Below are 16604 nucleotides of genomic sequence, written 5' to 3' on the forward strand. Positions count from 1 at the left end.
GTCCGCAATACTTTGCTTCTGGCCCCGCTGTGCGCGGATTGGCCAGAAGCAGTGAATATGTATGAGAGTTAATGAGCGGGGAAGGGGGGGCGGATCCACTCCAGCAAGCGGCCGGGCACATGCAGCATTACCAATCACTGGCTAGCGATTAAATGACGGCAGCGGTAGGCGGAGCTGTATGCTCTGTACAGCTCCGCCTACCACTGCCGTCATTCCATCGCTAGCCAGTGATAGGTAATGCTGTATGATGTGCCTGGCCGCTCGCTCTAGTGGATCCGCCCCCCGCTCATTAACACTCATACATATTCACTGCTTCTGGCCAATCCGCGCACAGCGGGGCCAGAAGCAGTGAATATGTATGAGCGTTAATGAGCGGGGGGCGGATTCACTAGAGCGAGCGGCCAGGCACATCATACAGCATTACCTATCACTGGCTAGCGATGGAATGACGGCAGTGGTAGGCGGAGCTGTACAGAGCATACAGCTCCGCCTACCGCTGCCGTCATTCCATTCTAGCCAGTGATTGGTAATGCTGTATGTGCCCGGCCGCTCGCTGGAGTGGATCCGCCCCCCCTTCCCCGCTCATTAACTCTCATACATATTCACTGCTTCTGGCCAATCCGCGCACAGCGGGGCCAGAAGCAAAGTATTAAACAAAAGACCGAAAAAACCGATGGTACTGACGATCAGCAGATCGTCTTGCCACGAACCGCGGTTTCGGTTTTAAACCGAAAAACCGTGCAGCAGGCTGCCATATTTATTTCCTTTTAAACAATACCAGTTGCCTGGCAGTCCTGCTAATTAGTAGTATCTGAATCACACACCTGAAACAAGCTTGAAGCTAATCTTGTCAGCTTTTTTGTCAGAAATTTCTGATCCGCATGTTTGTTCAGGGTCTATGGCTAAAAGTATTAGAGGCAGAGAATCAGCAGAACTGCCAGGCCATGAGCATTGTTTAAAAGGAAATAAATGTCAGCCTCCATATATCTCTCAACTTGGATTCCCTTTAAAATCTTTTGTAGACTTGCAGATGAATTACTTGCTGATTGACAACCCTGCTATACAGTAAGAAATATAGCCAGGTATAAAGCCCTACAAGAGGAGGTGGTACAAGGTTACCTGCAATGCCAACCTCTGAGGTGCCAGCCAGATGCAGGTCTGGATGTGCTGATGGATCCAGGCTGTATACTTGTGAGCTGTGGGAACTGGGCTGCATGCCACAACCTTCCTGTGACACAGAGGAAGTCACATGTCAGAGAGGACATAGAGAAAGGCAAAATCATAAGCATGCTGGGACAGACTTCATACAACCAGGGAAGGATGGTGACCATAATTTTTTTAAATTTTACACTTTTGTGAAATATGGTGATAATGTGATTTGATAATGTAATGGACATATACACTACTGATTTATGTGAAGGGCAATTTTAAAAAGTGGCGTTCTCAAATAAAAGTGGAAATAAACTCACAAACACTGCTCCTCTCATCATATCCGGCACAGACATTGGGATGAAACCCTGCAGGAGAAGAGGACAGAGTGAGTATTGGAAGACATGTATCTATATATTGATGTATATTGGTGGCATGAATCTAAGTCCAGCAGGTGGTGCGGCCGTCCTGACTGGACGTTGATTCAATGTCCGCGCTAACGAACCGTCCCGACGCGATCGTGTTCAATCGGAGAGGGGAGAGATTAAGCTGTCATATGACAGCTGGCATCTCCCCTCAGTGATCAGCAGCCATCACGTATGGCTGCTGATCACTACAATCGCCGGCGGATCGTAGTGATCACTTTGACAGCTGCGGTGGTAGGGGGAAAAGAAGAGGATCCACTTACCTCCCTGCCGTTCCCACGACGATCGGCGCTCACCTGCATCTCTGCTCGTTGTGACATAAGTCCCGGGCCGTGGCTTGACGACGAGCGGGGATGTCGGAGAGAGCGGTGGTGTCTGCAACGGCTCAACACTGGAGCCTGGAAGGGGAGTCAAAGCTGCTGCTGAAAGGGGGGACACCTGGCCACAAAGGGGGACACAGCCCAGAAAGCCCAGCAACAGGATCCGGCTGCCTGACCCCCCCCCCCCCCCCAAACGCGCACCCCTCTCTCCCATGGAAAAGTGCCTGGTCCTTAAGGGGGGTTAGGCGGACGGTCCTGAAAGGGTTAACACATGCCTGATCTTAAACGACGGATCGTCAGACCCGCCCGTGGGGTGGCTGTTCTGCCGACAGTTTCCCGGTGTGTACAGTCTGTTGGCAGGCTGATAAGGCTGGTTTTGACTGATCCGCTCGGCGGATTGATCAAATACAGCCTTATCAGCCTGCCGACAGACCGTACACACATCTTGTTATTAGTACTCTCTGAGCCCCTCCCTCTGTAATTAGTAAATTCTATACAGTTCCCCCCTCTCCTACATAATGCCAACTGTGCCCTCTCCCCAATACTAAATACCCTATGTGCCCCTACCCCATAATGGACTTATGCCCCTTCTCCCATAATTAATACCATCATTCTGCAATTTATAATGCCCCTTCACCCTGTCATTAGTACCTCTTATACCCTCAGCTCAGTTAAGCTCTGTACATATGCTAGATGAAAATCAGCCAATAACTAACGCTTCTGACGAAAGTCTAACGTATGTACATCGGCCCCCAATGACCTCCCGCCCCCACCCCCCCCGGCCAGCTTCAGTCGAGAGCATTTCTTCCCCACTCACTCCGGCCGCCACACGTCATCACTCCAGTGCCTCACTAATAACTATTACAGGAGGCCATAGGCAAACGCTTGGGGTGGCACTGCAGGGGGATCGAGGGTTGATTAGAGCTGCCCTGAATCCCCCCTCAGACCAGGGCCAGTGCAGTGTCTGGGGACAGGCACAGGTTGAGACACCAAAATATCTGCAGGCATCCTGCAGCTCACAGCATTGCACCCTTTCTTTCCCTGCTACAGCTGACCTTGGATGGAGCGCCAGCGCGTGTGTACAGAGCATGGAGCGCCAGCACGTGTGTACAGAGCATGGAGCGCCAGCACGTGTGTACAGAGCATGGAGCGCCAGCACGTGTGTACAGAGCATGGAGCGCCAGCACGTGTGTACAGAGCATGGAGCGCCAGCGCGTGTGTACAGAGCATGGAGCAGCTCTGGGGAACTTAAAGAGTCAGGTATGCTTCACTTTCCCCTTCATTAGCAAGGTTGGCTGTCCTCATTATCTGTATTCAAACTGCTCTAGATCGCTCCCGTTGGAGCATATTGGACATTTAGGAAATAATTGTCCAATCCTGTCAGTCGGATGGGAAATTGCATTATGTGTACCCAGCATGATGTTCCACCATATTATACTGTATTGTATGTGGCTGAGGGAGACCTTTCAGGAAATTACCCCCCCCCCCCCCCCCCCCTTGAAAATCCTGGGTTTTCACCTGGGAGGCGATTAAGTTTACCTTCTTTACAAGCTTGTTCATGGTAAAGTTCACAAGCCCGTGTTGTAACAGTGAGCCGGCTCCTCTGAGGTAATAAGACCGGTGACCTGAAATGTGTGACAGGCGCCTAACAAAAAAGAGAAGGAAAAAAAAAAAAAAAAAGTGTAACATTGTGAAGTTTCTATTTTACCACAAACCAAACAAAATTAAAGCAGTTATCCTCAAGCCTGGGAGATACACCAAACCCTTAAAGGGAGGGTCCACGGAGGGAAAAAAAAACAAACAAAAAAAAAAAACAACAACTACTAATCCGCTTACCTGGGGTTTCCTCCAGCCCGTGGCAGGCAGGACGTGCCCTCGACGCCGCTCCGGAGGCTCCCGGTCTTCTCTGGTGGCTCACCCGACCTCGCCAGGCCAGCTTCCAGGTCGGGCTCTTGTGCGCTCCAACGTGCGCTGACGTCATCGGACGTCCTCCAGGCTGTACGGCGCAGGCGCAGTGCAGTCCGTAGGACGTCCGATAACACCAGCGCGACCGCGTGAGACACACGGAGCGCAAGGAGAAGCCCGACCAGGAAGCCGGCCTGGCCAGGTCGGGTGAGCCACCGGAGAAGACCGGGAGTGGATCTTCCCTTTAAAGGGAACCTGAAGTGAGAGGGATATGGAGGACGATATTGCCTGGCAGTCCTGCTGACCCAATGCCTCTAATACTTTTAGCCACGGCCCCTGAACAGCCAGGCAGATCAGAGGTTTCTGAGAAAAATCTGACTGGATTAGCCACATGCTTGTTTCAAGTGTGCGATTCAGACACTACTGAGGCCAAAAAGACCAGCGAGGCTGCCACACAACTGGTGTTTAAAATGAAATACATATGGCAGCCTCCAAATACCTCTCTCTTCAAGTACCCCTGGACCATGCAAAATCCATTAAAAAAGAGTAACTGTCGGGCATAATATTCTTTATTTTTATCTGGTAAACAAGTAATGAGGATGCTAGCCAGGCAATCCAAAAGTTAAGAATACTAATACTTCTCTTGTTTATAAATGATCATTCCACAGTTTACCTGGCTCTTATTTTGTACATTGTCGCAAAATGTAAGTTGCAGGGCATGCTGGGTTGTCCTTTTTTGCTTCTCTACTTTCCTCTCAGACTTAACTAATGCAGCCTGATTGGCTGAAGCCTCTTTCCTTCCCGTTTTCCCCTCCCACACCTCTGTTCCTCTCTGAATGGCCAATATTTCTCATGGTGAGACAATGCTTTCTATAGTGAAGGGTGGGCAATGCATACACAATCAGTAACGGAGGAAATGACATCAGGATTGGCTTCAAAATAGCTGCTCCTAGTGTAGATCCTAGCGATTCCTAGTGTACTCTATGGTAGTGTCTCCCAAACCAACCAATGAGCAGTGACACTAGTGTGCTACAGCAGTAACAATAGTGCATCACTATTTCCAGATAAAAAGTATCCTCTAGATGTGTAAAGTGAAAGTCAAAAGCAATCCCGTCTGTTCAGCTTTATATATTGCTGGGATTAATATAAAAAAAAACATTATTGCTATTAGGTAGGCTTGTAAAATTCCACAAGTTTTCTATCAGAGTGAGATAGGAGGGTACCGATGTGCTGCCCATCATAGGATTAGTCCATCCCATAGATGTGGAAAATGAGTAACATGCTTCAGGTATGTGCAGCTTATTACTCATGCTGGAAGATGGGGAGTTTCTAGGCAGTCTGTACTATAAACAGACATACATTCCAGTTCATAGCTGGCTGAAAACTGAAATGGAAATATAGAAAGATACTTTTTTTTAGTAATTCTACACAAAGATGCAGCCCTGGCACTGTCTCCTTACCTGTTTTTAATACCCATGCGTTAGAGCCATCAGACAAAGACAACTCCAGCAAGATGCGCAAATCAAACCTGGTGCTGTTACTTGTGCTGCGGTGAACGGGAATGGGTTCACGCGAGCAAACACTGTACTAGCGCAAAACGGCTGTTGTGCCGTCCTACCTTCCCCTGGTCACCCTATTCCCGTCCCGGGGTTGTCTTTGTTCTGATGGCTGTAACGCATGGGAATTTATATACAGTTACCTCCAGTGTTTCATCCCCATATTTACCAGCAGCACATCATCCAGCACAACGCAGGCCACCCGTGCTAACAGGTGGGACTCTTGATGTTTGCAGTACATACTGTGGAATAGCCCTCCCCCTATGTGCCGAGCCCTTTTTCTTTTTGTACAAACATTTGTTTTTTTGATGTGTGATTCAGTGTCCCAATGGTAAGCCTCCCTGGCAGTATGGACAAGCCTGACATGTCCAGGGAAAAATAGCTTAAACCGGTATGGATGAGCCAGGCTCGTCCAGCGGTTCCAAGGCAGGGTTACGTTTTTTCCATTCGTTTCACACATTAAAATTTGCATTTGTATGTGAATTTTCACATGCTCTGGAAACCTGCAAGGGAATATTTGCACATTTTAATGTGAAAAGCTGCACATTTTCTGCCAAAAAGGGCGGGGAAATTGTGGCCTGACAGAAAGGGAAAAATTAAATTACATTTTTTTTTCTCTCTTTTACATTTCGGGTTTGAAACTTTTATTATACGCCAAAGGTATACTACAGCCTTGCTTGACACACTTTGGTAAGTTACTGGGAAAAATTTCATGAAAAATAACTGAACCACTTTTTGCACAGAAGTTCAAATAAAATTCAGCGCCAGGGAAGTTAAAGAGAAACCGTGACCAAGAATTGATACCCCCCCTTTCCCATGAGAAATCTATTCCTCTGTATGGACTCTGTATGGCTGATATTGTGGTGAGCAGAAGGACACAGACGCAGACATGTCATTGTGAACAGAACATGCCTCTGTGTCCTATTCAGATTTAAAAATTCCGCCTCGGGTTCTCTTTAACAGGTTAGCTTTAATACGCAAAGATTTTTTTAACTGAAATAAACAATTATAGTAAAGTATTGTAGATGTAGATCGTGATTCTATGTGAAACCATGTAAAATGCATGCGATCAAGCCTTGCACAAAGAGATGTACACCTTCGACACCAGTAGTGTACCGTATACAGAGCATAGGGGTCAGCAGTAACCCAGCACTGCAAGGCTGATCTCAGCAGGCAACACAAGCCAGTCATTTCAGGCTAGGAACCACAGCTAGCTCAGCCAGTACCACTCAGGCCAGTACCAGCAGCCTGCACCAGATCAGCCAGTCAGACAGTGTCAGCTGCAGTTCAGCAAGGAAAGACACTTGACCAAGGCCAGAAAGACCACCAGACAGATATCAAGGCCTGCTGACCATGCCAGCATAGGTAGTCATATTTACTGCTCAAAGCTCATCTCAGATTTTAGGTATTTTATAGGGAACCCACAAGGTGAGGGGCAGATGGGAGGCTGAAATATTTCCTTTTAAACAATGCACATTACCTGACTATCCAGCTAATCCTCTGCCTCTAATACAGTTTAGCCATAGAACCTGAACAAGCATGCAGATCAGATGTTTCTGACTCAAGTCTAACTGGATTAGCTGCATGCTTGTTTCTGGTGTGATTCAGACACTACTGCAGTAAACGATCAGCAGGATGCCAGGCAACTGGTACTGTTTATAAGGATTATAAATATGGCAGCCTCCATATGTCCCTTACAACCCTGGTTTCTTTTTAGCCTCCCTCCCACTCCACCTGACTTAAGGGTGGTTACTCTACACCAAACCTTCCTCGCATATTCACCAGGACCCCTGAATGTTCCAGTGATGACATCATGCTCAGACTTGCAGCACCCCGTCAGCTTCTGCAGATAGGCCGCTGTGTCCTCAGTGGCGCCACCTCCAATAGTAACAACACAGGGCACTCACCCCTTCCCTGTGTCACTGATTATTACAGGAATCAATCACAACCGCCACCCCCCCCCCCCCCCCCCCCCACGGCCATTCGGGGGAAATTGCGAACACAACTGGGATCAGAGCCTTTGACTTTCACTAACCTAGGGCTTTTGGAATTGCTAGCAGTTCTAAAACTCTGCTGAAATCGCTCTTGATGGACCCCAGGCCTATGGGATTCCATGTAAGCCTAATTAGTAGTGATGGTCAGCATGTCTAGGTGAACTCATGCAGAAGCATGTGATAAATTTGGTCAGGTGATGGATATGCAAGTCTCTGATTTGCTAGTCATGATCACGTGCTAAAGCATGATGTGATCACAGCAAATCAGAACATTTCAAAATCATCAGTTAATCATTTACATGCTTCTCTGTGAGTTCTCCTAGACATGACCATCACTATTTAAGAGTAGGACTATAGATACAGTGGTTGATCTCATCAGTTTATTTTCACTTCAGGTTTGCTTTCACAGAAATATTGACATTTATAATCAGTGTGTTCCCCAACACTACAATGCTAGCTCAAAACGTTCAAAGAATGTGTGCTTTGCTTGCCTAGAAGGGTACCAATAAAAGCTTTCCAGAGAATGCCGCTTCTCTGTTCTCCAAGTTCGCCCACGTTCCTCCCACCGCTTGTTTTTCCACCTGTGACACATTATCTCCTCAAAGCCTTGTTTTCTGGACAGCGCGACTCCTGCGCTGCACACACTGTAGCCGAGAGATCATGTAATGGGCTTACCCTATATAGAAATAAACACGGGTACCACCCAGCACTGCTATTGTCTCCTGACAGGAACTGCCCACTCATGTTCAGCAGAAGACCTTAGTCTGGAAAGTGCCTAAGGGCACAATTACTTAAACAGATGTTTTCTATATGCAGGTGCCTCCTATATTATTCAGGGACTGGTCTGACCTACAGCAGTGTGCGTCATACAGATAAACAATGTCACATAGAGCCCTAGCTCAAGTGTTCCTACCTCTGCCTGATGATATCCAGACTCTCCCCTAGCTCCAGGTGACCTTGCACATTAAAATCAAACTCTGCAATGAAATAAGAAAAAAAAATATAAGGACAAGCAGGGATAAAGAACCACCAAACTATCCCTGCAAGCTAACACATAAATCCAATCTGTGGGCACAAACCTATATATTCCATCCAGCGGGTAAAATAAGCAGGGCTGTGGAGTAGGTACAAAAGTTTATGAAACCACCGACTACAACTCCAGGTACCCAAAATTGCTCCGACTCCTCCTCCAACTCGGACTCCACTGCTCTTAAAATAAGGGGCGGGGGGGTGTTAGGCACCACCAGAAAGGCTGTTAGGGTTAGGTTCTGTGTGAGAGTAGGGTTAGGTTTAGCAATAGTAAAATCAGTACATAATACCGATATTCTACTACCGGAAAACCCAGCACCCTTTTTTTTCCCCACACAGGCCTTTTTTACATGTATGCCAGGATATACAGGATCTTCTCAAAACATTAGCATATTGTGATAAAGTTCATTTTTTTTTAATGTACTGATAAACATTAGACTTTCATATATTTTAGATTCAAATACACACAACTGAAGTAGTTCAAGCCTTTTATGGTTTTAATATTGATGATTTTGGCATACAGCTCATGAAAACCCAAAATTACTATCTCAAAAAATTAGCATATGTCATCCGACCAATAAAAGAAAAGTGTTTTTAAAACAAAAAAGTCAACCTTCAAATAATTATGTTCAGTTATGCACTCAATACTTGGTCGGGAATCCTTTTGCAGAAATGACTGCTTCAATGCGGCGTGGCATGGAGGCAGTCAGCCTGTGGCACTGCTCAGGTGTTATGGAGACCCAGGATGCTTCGAAAGCGGCCTTAAGCTCATGCAGAGTGTTGGGTCTTGCGTCTCTCAACTTCCTCTTCACAATATCCCACAGATTCCCTATGGGGTTCAGGTCAGGAGAGTTGGCAGGCCAATTGAGCACAGTAATACCATGGTCAGTAAACCATTTACCAGTGGTTTTGGCACTGTGAGCAGGTGCCAGGTCGTGCTGAAAAATTAAATCTTCATCTCCATAAAGCTCTTCAGCAGATGGAAGCATGAACCCACTTTTAAAACAGAAACAGCGGCAGAAGCTCCTGACCTGGGCTACAGAGAAGCAGCACTGGACTGTTGCTCAGTGGTCCAAAGTACTTTTTTCGGATGAAAGCAACTTTTACATGTCATTCGGAAATCAAGGTGCCAGAGTCTGGAGGAAGACTGGGGAGAGGGAAATGCCAAAATGCCTAAAGTCCAGTGTCAAGTACCCACAGTCAGTGATGGTCTGAGGTGCCATGTCAGCTGCTGGTGTTGGTCCACTGTGCAGGGTAAATGCAGCTAGCTATCAGGAGATTTTGGAGCACTTCATGCTTCCATCTGCTGAAAAGCTTTATGGAGATGAAGATTTCATTTTTCAGCACGACCTGGCACCTGCTCACAGTGCCAAAACCACTGGTAAATGGTTTACTGACCATGGTATTACTGTGCTCAATTGGCCTGCCAACTCTCCTGACCTGAACCCCATAGAGAATCTGTGGGATATTGTGAAGAGAAAGTTGAGAGACGCAAGACCCAACACTCTGGATGAGCTTAAGGCTGCTATCGAAGCATCCTGGGGCTCCATAACACATGAGCAGTGCCACAGGCTGATTGCCTCCATGCCACGCTGCATTGAAGCAGTCATTTCTGCAAAATGATTCCCGACCAAGTATTGAGTGCATAACTGGACATAATTATTTGAAGGTTGACTTTTTTTGTTTTAAAAAACACTTTTCTTTTATTGGTCGGATGAAATATGCTAATTTTTTGAGATAGGAAATTTGGGTTTTCATGAGCTGTATGCCAAAATCATCAATATTAAAACAATAAAAGGCTTGAACTACTTCAGTTGTGTGTATTTGACTCTAAAATATATGAAAGTCTAATGTTTATCAGCACATTACAGAAAATAATGAACTTTATCACAATATGCTAATTTTTTGAGAAGATCCTGTATGTTTGGACTACTTTAGAAGAGTAACGTCAATGCTAATCATCAGGAAACCTATTCTTCATTCAATTACCTTCATAAAAGAAGCAGCACCATTGATCAGTGTTCTGTTGTTAGCAAAGATTCTAGTATATAATTTAGGAGAAACCACAATTCTTTGTTTTTATTTTTGAGTATGGCTAGTTGCCAAGTCACACCACTGTCACTCTACCTTACAATTCTACTATTTTTTTTTATTTATTCATACCTGGTTTTGTATGTTTTAGTTTATGTATGTTCTGTCGTGTATTGTTTTGTTTGCAGGTACACAAACATACAAGCACAAACACAAGCTGCTGATGTAGTAACCCTCTGCTACCACGCACACACTTACCAGGTTGTACGCCAACCACCTCCAGCACGCGAGCATTGCTTTCATCCCCTACTGGCTGAACAGAATGAGAAAGGTTACTTTATAAAAAAAAACAAAAAAAAACGACAACTCAAGGTTTGACAAAATGTGAAATTTAAAAGAACTTCTATGCAGTGGATCAGCAGACAGTCAAAACCATGTGGGTTTCAGGGAGTTGGACTGTACTGCTCTGCAATTCCTATTAGAGTTTGAACACTGCTGATTGGCATTCTCAATTCCTTTCTTTTGCTTCTCCGTGACTTACAATCCACAATACATCAGTGCAGCACTGTATGGAAGATGCAAGAAAAGAAAGGGTCCCCCTCTCTCAAAACCAAGCCTACATTGATCTGTGCAGGGCTGTCCAAATCCAGTCCACAAGGGCTGAGGTCCTACATTTTTGACACAACTCAAATTAAATTATAGGGACTAAATCAGGAAAGGTGTAGTTCATCAAGTAAAACACTTTTCTTGGTCCATCCTAAAAACTGGTATCTACATGGTCCTCAAGGACTGGAGATGGACATCCCTGAGCTATGGTGTCTTCAACTTTGTCACACCTGAAGCCTTTTCAACAGCTCGTCCTTGCACCAGCAGTGTTTGAAGACCACTCCCATCCTTATGAGGGTCCTCAGAGTAACGCTGGAACATCCTGAAACTGCCCGCCTCCAGCAACGAGTAGTTCAGTACTGCTCTGCAATTCTTATTGCCCCCTGCTGCCATTTTCCTTAGGTAGTGGTATATGTAGTCTCCTTTTACTGCCAAGCACCTACCACCTTATTGGCTAGGATGGTCTTAGTTCCTAGTCATTAAAGCAAGGTGGGGTACTGGCATGCACAGGCTACCTTGTGTTAATCTATAGCAGGGGTCCCCAAACTTTTTCGGTCAAGGTGCCGGGTCAGCATACTTTAGGCTGTTGGGGGGCCGGAGTATACATAAAATGATGTTGAAAAACATTACATCTAGGTATTGATTCCTCTGAATCATGCCCGGAGGAGAACTCCCAGCACCAGCCTTTCAGCCATGCGGCGCCTGAACAGCGTCTTTGTGCACCAGACAGTGAAGCATACCCAGGTGACAACCTGCCATCCAATTGGACAGCAGTGTTAACCGATGCAGGAAGGAGGCTGCACACAACATACCTACAAAACATGGCTCTTTTTTAGGATTAAGTAGGGCTTTAGGCAGAAACTAGCATAGATCTAAAGAATCATTTAAACAAGGATCCACATCATGAGCAAAGGATAAAACTATCGGAAGGTAAATACACAATATACCTGCACTGCACATCTGAAACTATGCATCGTTACATAAATGTGCTACGAAACCTCTGCAATTGTTCTTCAGAACTTGGTGGTAACTCCCACTTACTGTGCTGGGGTGGGTTCTGTTTGGTAACTTCAGTGCCCGGAGGTAGTAGGAATCTTCCAGATCGGTCTCCTGCTGGTACAAAGCTGTGAGCTGTTGGCGGATCTCCTTTCCTCGGTTCCTCATGGACTGGAAACTGGGGTGCTAAATTACAGGTTACAAGTCATTAACTTCTGTGAACGGATTACGTCACTAGAAGTGATAAAATGCCTGTTACTGCTGCTGGCACAGTGGCAGCTGCTAATCAGTGCCTGTTACTGCTGCTGGCACAGTGGCGGCTGCTAATCAGTGCCTGTTACTGCTGCTGGCACAGTGGTGGCTGCTAATCAGTGCCTGTTACTGCTGCTGGCACAGTGGCGGCTGCTAATCAGTGCCTGTTACTGCTGCTGGCACAGTGGCGGCTGCTAATCAGTGCCTGTTACTGCTGCTGGCACAGTGGCGGCTGCTAATCAGTGCCTGTTACTGCTGCTGGCACAGTGGCAGCTACTTATCAGTGGCCGTTACTGCTGCTGGCACAGTGGCAGCTGCTTATCAGTGGCCGTTACTGCTGCTGGCACAGTGGCAGCTGCTTATCAGTGGCCGTTACTGCTGCTGGCACAGTGGCAGCTGCTTATCAGTGCCTATTACTGCGGCTGGCACAGTGACAGCTGCTAATCAGTGCCTATTACTGCTGCTGGCATAGTGGCAGCTGCTAATCAGTGCCTGTTACTGCTGCTGGCACAGTGGCAGTTGCTAATCAGTGCCTGTTACTGCTGCTGGCCCCTGTATGCGGCACCGCAGCAATGGCCTGTGGGCCGCATGAATTAACAACTGTAGAGAACTTGGGGGGCCACTAGAAATGGATGGATGGGCTGCATTTGGCCCCTGGGCTGGAGTTTGGACATGCCTGATGTAAGGGCACTAAATACCCAAAGTTTCAGAAAAATCTAAGAGGTCAAGGCAGATTTTCATACAAAACTGTGTTGGTTTGACATGGAATGACTCCATAGCAGGAAGACTGCTGACTGAAAATGGAGGCTGCGTAAGCCATCTTTGACATGGATCTGCTCTAACGTCCACCAACACTCTGCTGCCTATGGTCTGGCAATGGAGACAGACACTCATATGGTTATCCCATGAATGGCTGCGCAATCATTTTGGATACTCATACAGGTGAAGGCATTCCAGTGGTCTGGGGGAAATAATGTGAGGTAGAGATGAGCAAATGTTGCCTGTTGATTACTGTGGTCACTCGGCAAGGCAGGAAAGGAGCTGAAGTTGGACTAAGCTAGAGGCATGCATTGATTCACACTCTTCCCATGTCCACCATTCTTATTCAATTTACATCATGCCACACTATCGATGGCTGCAGACCCAAAATGAACAGGGATAGATCAAAATTCTGACCTCGCACACTAGGCTCAGCGTTGCTGCTGCCGAGCCCTTGTTCTGTGCAGCTGCATGTGCATACACATGCCCCTCCCAGTCTCCACCCACTAATGCACTTATCTCTGACAGTATTTGTGAGGGAAGCAATATGAAGAGAAGTCTTCACAAGCTACTTTTGTAAACTTCTGACATAACTAGGTGAAGAGTGTGTACATTCAGGGCTTTAACCTCTTGAGGACTGCAGGGCTAGACTCCCTAGTGACGAGGCCATTTTCAGTAAAATGTGCCACTGCACCAAGCTGCAGGGCCGCACAACATAGCACACAAGCGATTCCCCCCCCCAGCCTTTTCTCCCCACCAACAGAGCTCTCTGTTGGTGGGGTCTGATCGCTCCCCCCATGTTTATTTTTTCTTTTATCAATATTTGTTTGTGTCTTTAAAAAAAAACAAAAAAAAAACCTTGTTCCTTTAAACCCGTTCCCTCCCTCCCCCCAGCCAGCCAATCATGGCGATCAGTTCTCATAGGCTTCACCCCATGAGAGCCGATCGCTCTCTTGTCCCCCAAGGGGACAGCCGTGTCACACGGCTGTCCACAGTGCAGCGCTGCTGCTGATCGCAGCGCTGCACAGAGTAAATACACGGCGATCACGCCGTCTAAGTCTCCCGAGCGGCGATAGCCACTCGGAGACTGAAGGCGGGGCGGAGCTCCGCCCCCCAAGCAGGAGATGTGCGCGCGATCTCCTGCAAAACAGAGCCCCAGGACTTCACGCCAATTGGCGTTAGGCGGTCCTGGGGCTGCCGCCGCGGCCACGCCCATTGGCGTGACGCGGGCGGAAAGTGGTTAAATGGAGAATAAGTCTTTTATTTCTTCTTTTTCAAAATTTCTTCAAGATTGCAGACAAGTATGCGAAAGAACAATTTCAGGAATCCACATCACAAAAAAGAACTGCCTGACACGTGTTTCACGGTCAAAGACCGCTTCCTCAGAGGCATACAGTACACACACACACACACACACACACATCAATTATGGGCTCATACGCAGTATATCAACGCAATCTGTTAAAAGTGGAGGAACAGCACTCCGACGATATCCCGGACGCTGGAGCACGTTCATTCATGAACGTGCTCCAGCGTCCGGGATATCGTCGAGGAGTGCTGTTCCTCCACTTTTAACAGATTGCGTTGATATACTGCATATGAGCCCATAATTGATGTGTGTGTATACTGTATGCCTCTGAGGAAGTGGTCTTTGACTGTGAAACACGTGTCAGGCAGTTCTTTTTTGTGATGTGGATTCCTGAAATTGTTCTTTCGCATACTTGTCTGCAATCTTGAAGAAATTTGGAAAAAGAAGAATAAAAGACTTATTGTTCATTTAAAGCCCCGTATTTATTGCTGTGGAATGTACATACTATTATATTGGGGGTGGAACAACATTACTGTATTTTAAGTGTTATTGTAGTGCTGTAGGTGAAGAGTGTACTTTTGTGGACATTCCCTCCCTTTCACCTTCCACCCCCTTACTCCACAATAGGCCAGAAACTCTATCCGGTTAAGCAGGGGACACACGTAACTGTTTTCATGCACATTTTCTGCACAGAAAAAAACTGAGAACTCATGTTAATCAATAGGCTAGTTCACGATTGATGAGTTTTTCGTGCACAGGAAAAAAAAAACTGAAATTCTGTAGAATGATTCTGCACATTTTGTCAAGTTTCTCTATCAATTACATTAGCGGCTGTGAAAAAATGTGCATGTTTTCCTGTATACAATCACACATGGTGTGCAGAAAACGCATGCAGGAAAAAACGTGCGCGGAAAACTGAAAGACAAGTGTGTCCCCTGCCTCAGAGCTTTTTAGCCCTAGAAATTCAAGACCAAAGCCCTTTGGTACGTTTGATTCCCAGGGCTCTGGAAAGTCAACACTAATTTTATAGTTTTTTTTTTCTCTCCAACAAGAGAAAAATACAATTACACACAAAATTGCAGATAAGTGTATTTTAAATAAGCAGGGTGCCCTCAGATTCTTAAAGGGGTTCTGTGGGGGTGTGCTGAGGGTAAAAACAGACACTTACCTGGGGCTTCTATCAGCCTCCTGTACCAGTAATGTCCCCCACCGTCCTATCTGCTGTTTCCCACCGCCAGCACCGGGCAATTGTTTGTCTAACACAGGCGAATAATGCGTGCTCCCGTTCGCGTCATCGGAAGCTTACTGCGCAGGCACAGTACAAAGGTTTCTTGTACTACGCTTCCTATGACGTGAGCGGAAGCGGGCACGGCCGCGCAGCCGCAGTTGGAAAGCATGCCGCGCTAGACCGGAGCCGGCAGCAGAGAACGGCGGATCGGAAGAGGGCGGCGTGGGACATGACTGCTACAGGGGGCTGATAGAAGCCTCAGGTAAGTGTGTTTTTACCCTCAGCACACCCCACAGAACCCCTTTAAGAACTTGTTCACACCTAGAGCGATTACATTGTATTTATTATTTTCCAGGTCAAAGAGTTCACTTCCTGACTGACGTCAAATCGCTCATCAAAAGTGCTTAGAAAAGCGCTTACACAAAATCGCCCAACGCTCAGAAAACAATGGGAATCGCTAAAACAAGAGAAAACAGTGCACAAAAACGCTCAGCGCTTGCGACAGCGCTGGGCGATTCATAATGTGAACAAGGCCTAAATGACCCCACTGCCAGCTATGCTGCATGCCATGATTTTGCAAATCAAGGAGAGATTTTCAAATGTTTACAAGAACGCTTTGTCATATCCAGCTTCTGTAGCCATAGTTCTGGCTAGATTATGGAAGTACTTACTGACTGTATGCTCTTGCTTTCATGTGTGGCCTATGGGAAAACAAAAAATCAAACACACAGAATTACAAACAAAATACTGGATTTAGATCATTGAGGTAAAGATATAAAAGAGGATAGCCACTACAGTAGAATCTCTTTATAGTAAACCTCTGGCTATAGTAAACCCAGTCCCCAGCAAATGCAGGTGTATTCATTTCCAATTTATGACAAATTCAGATATAGTAAACTTTCCATTGAAGTTTACTATAAAGGGATTCTACTGTATCAGACAGCAATAGTAACTTGTCAGTGCAGGTCTGAACAGGATTGGCTACAACCAGGGAACACAGACGGCTCCTGTAAAATACAGATCCAATACAATACATAAAACCCAA

General features: G+C 46.4%; 1 protein-coding gene across 1 annotated transcript in view; it reads right to left on the reverse strand.

The window, feature by feature from the left end:
* Positions 1-16604, reverse strand: part of SARS2 (seryl-tRNA synthetase 2, mitochondrial) — a 46691-nt gene that overhangs the window by 19009 nt on the left and 11078 nt on the right. Inside the window, exons 3-9 of the mRNA XM_068250604.1 lie at positions 16231-16260; positions 12057-12197; positions 10668-10722; positions 8263-8326; positions 3434-3539; positions 1470-1517; positions 1120-1228 (exon numbers count right to left, since the gene is read on the reverse strand). Of these exons, the coding sequence (XP_068106705.1) occupies positions 1120-1228; positions 1470-1517; positions 3434-3539; positions 8263-8326; positions 10668-10722; positions 12057-12197; positions 16231-16260 (553 nt within the window). The remainder of the gene's footprint in view (positions 1-1119; positions 1229-1469; positions 1518-3433; positions 3540-8262; positions 8327-10667; positions 10723-12056; positions 12198-16230; positions 16261-16604) is intronic.

Source organism: Hyperolius riggenbachi, chromosome 8 (genome assembly GCF_040937935.1).
Source record: "Hyperolius riggenbachi isolate aHypRig1 chromosome 8, aHypRig1.pri, whole genome shotgun sequence".
Taxonomy (NCBI): Eukaryota; Metazoa; Chordata; class Amphibia; order Anura; family Hyperoliidae; genus Hyperolius; species Hyperolius riggenbachi.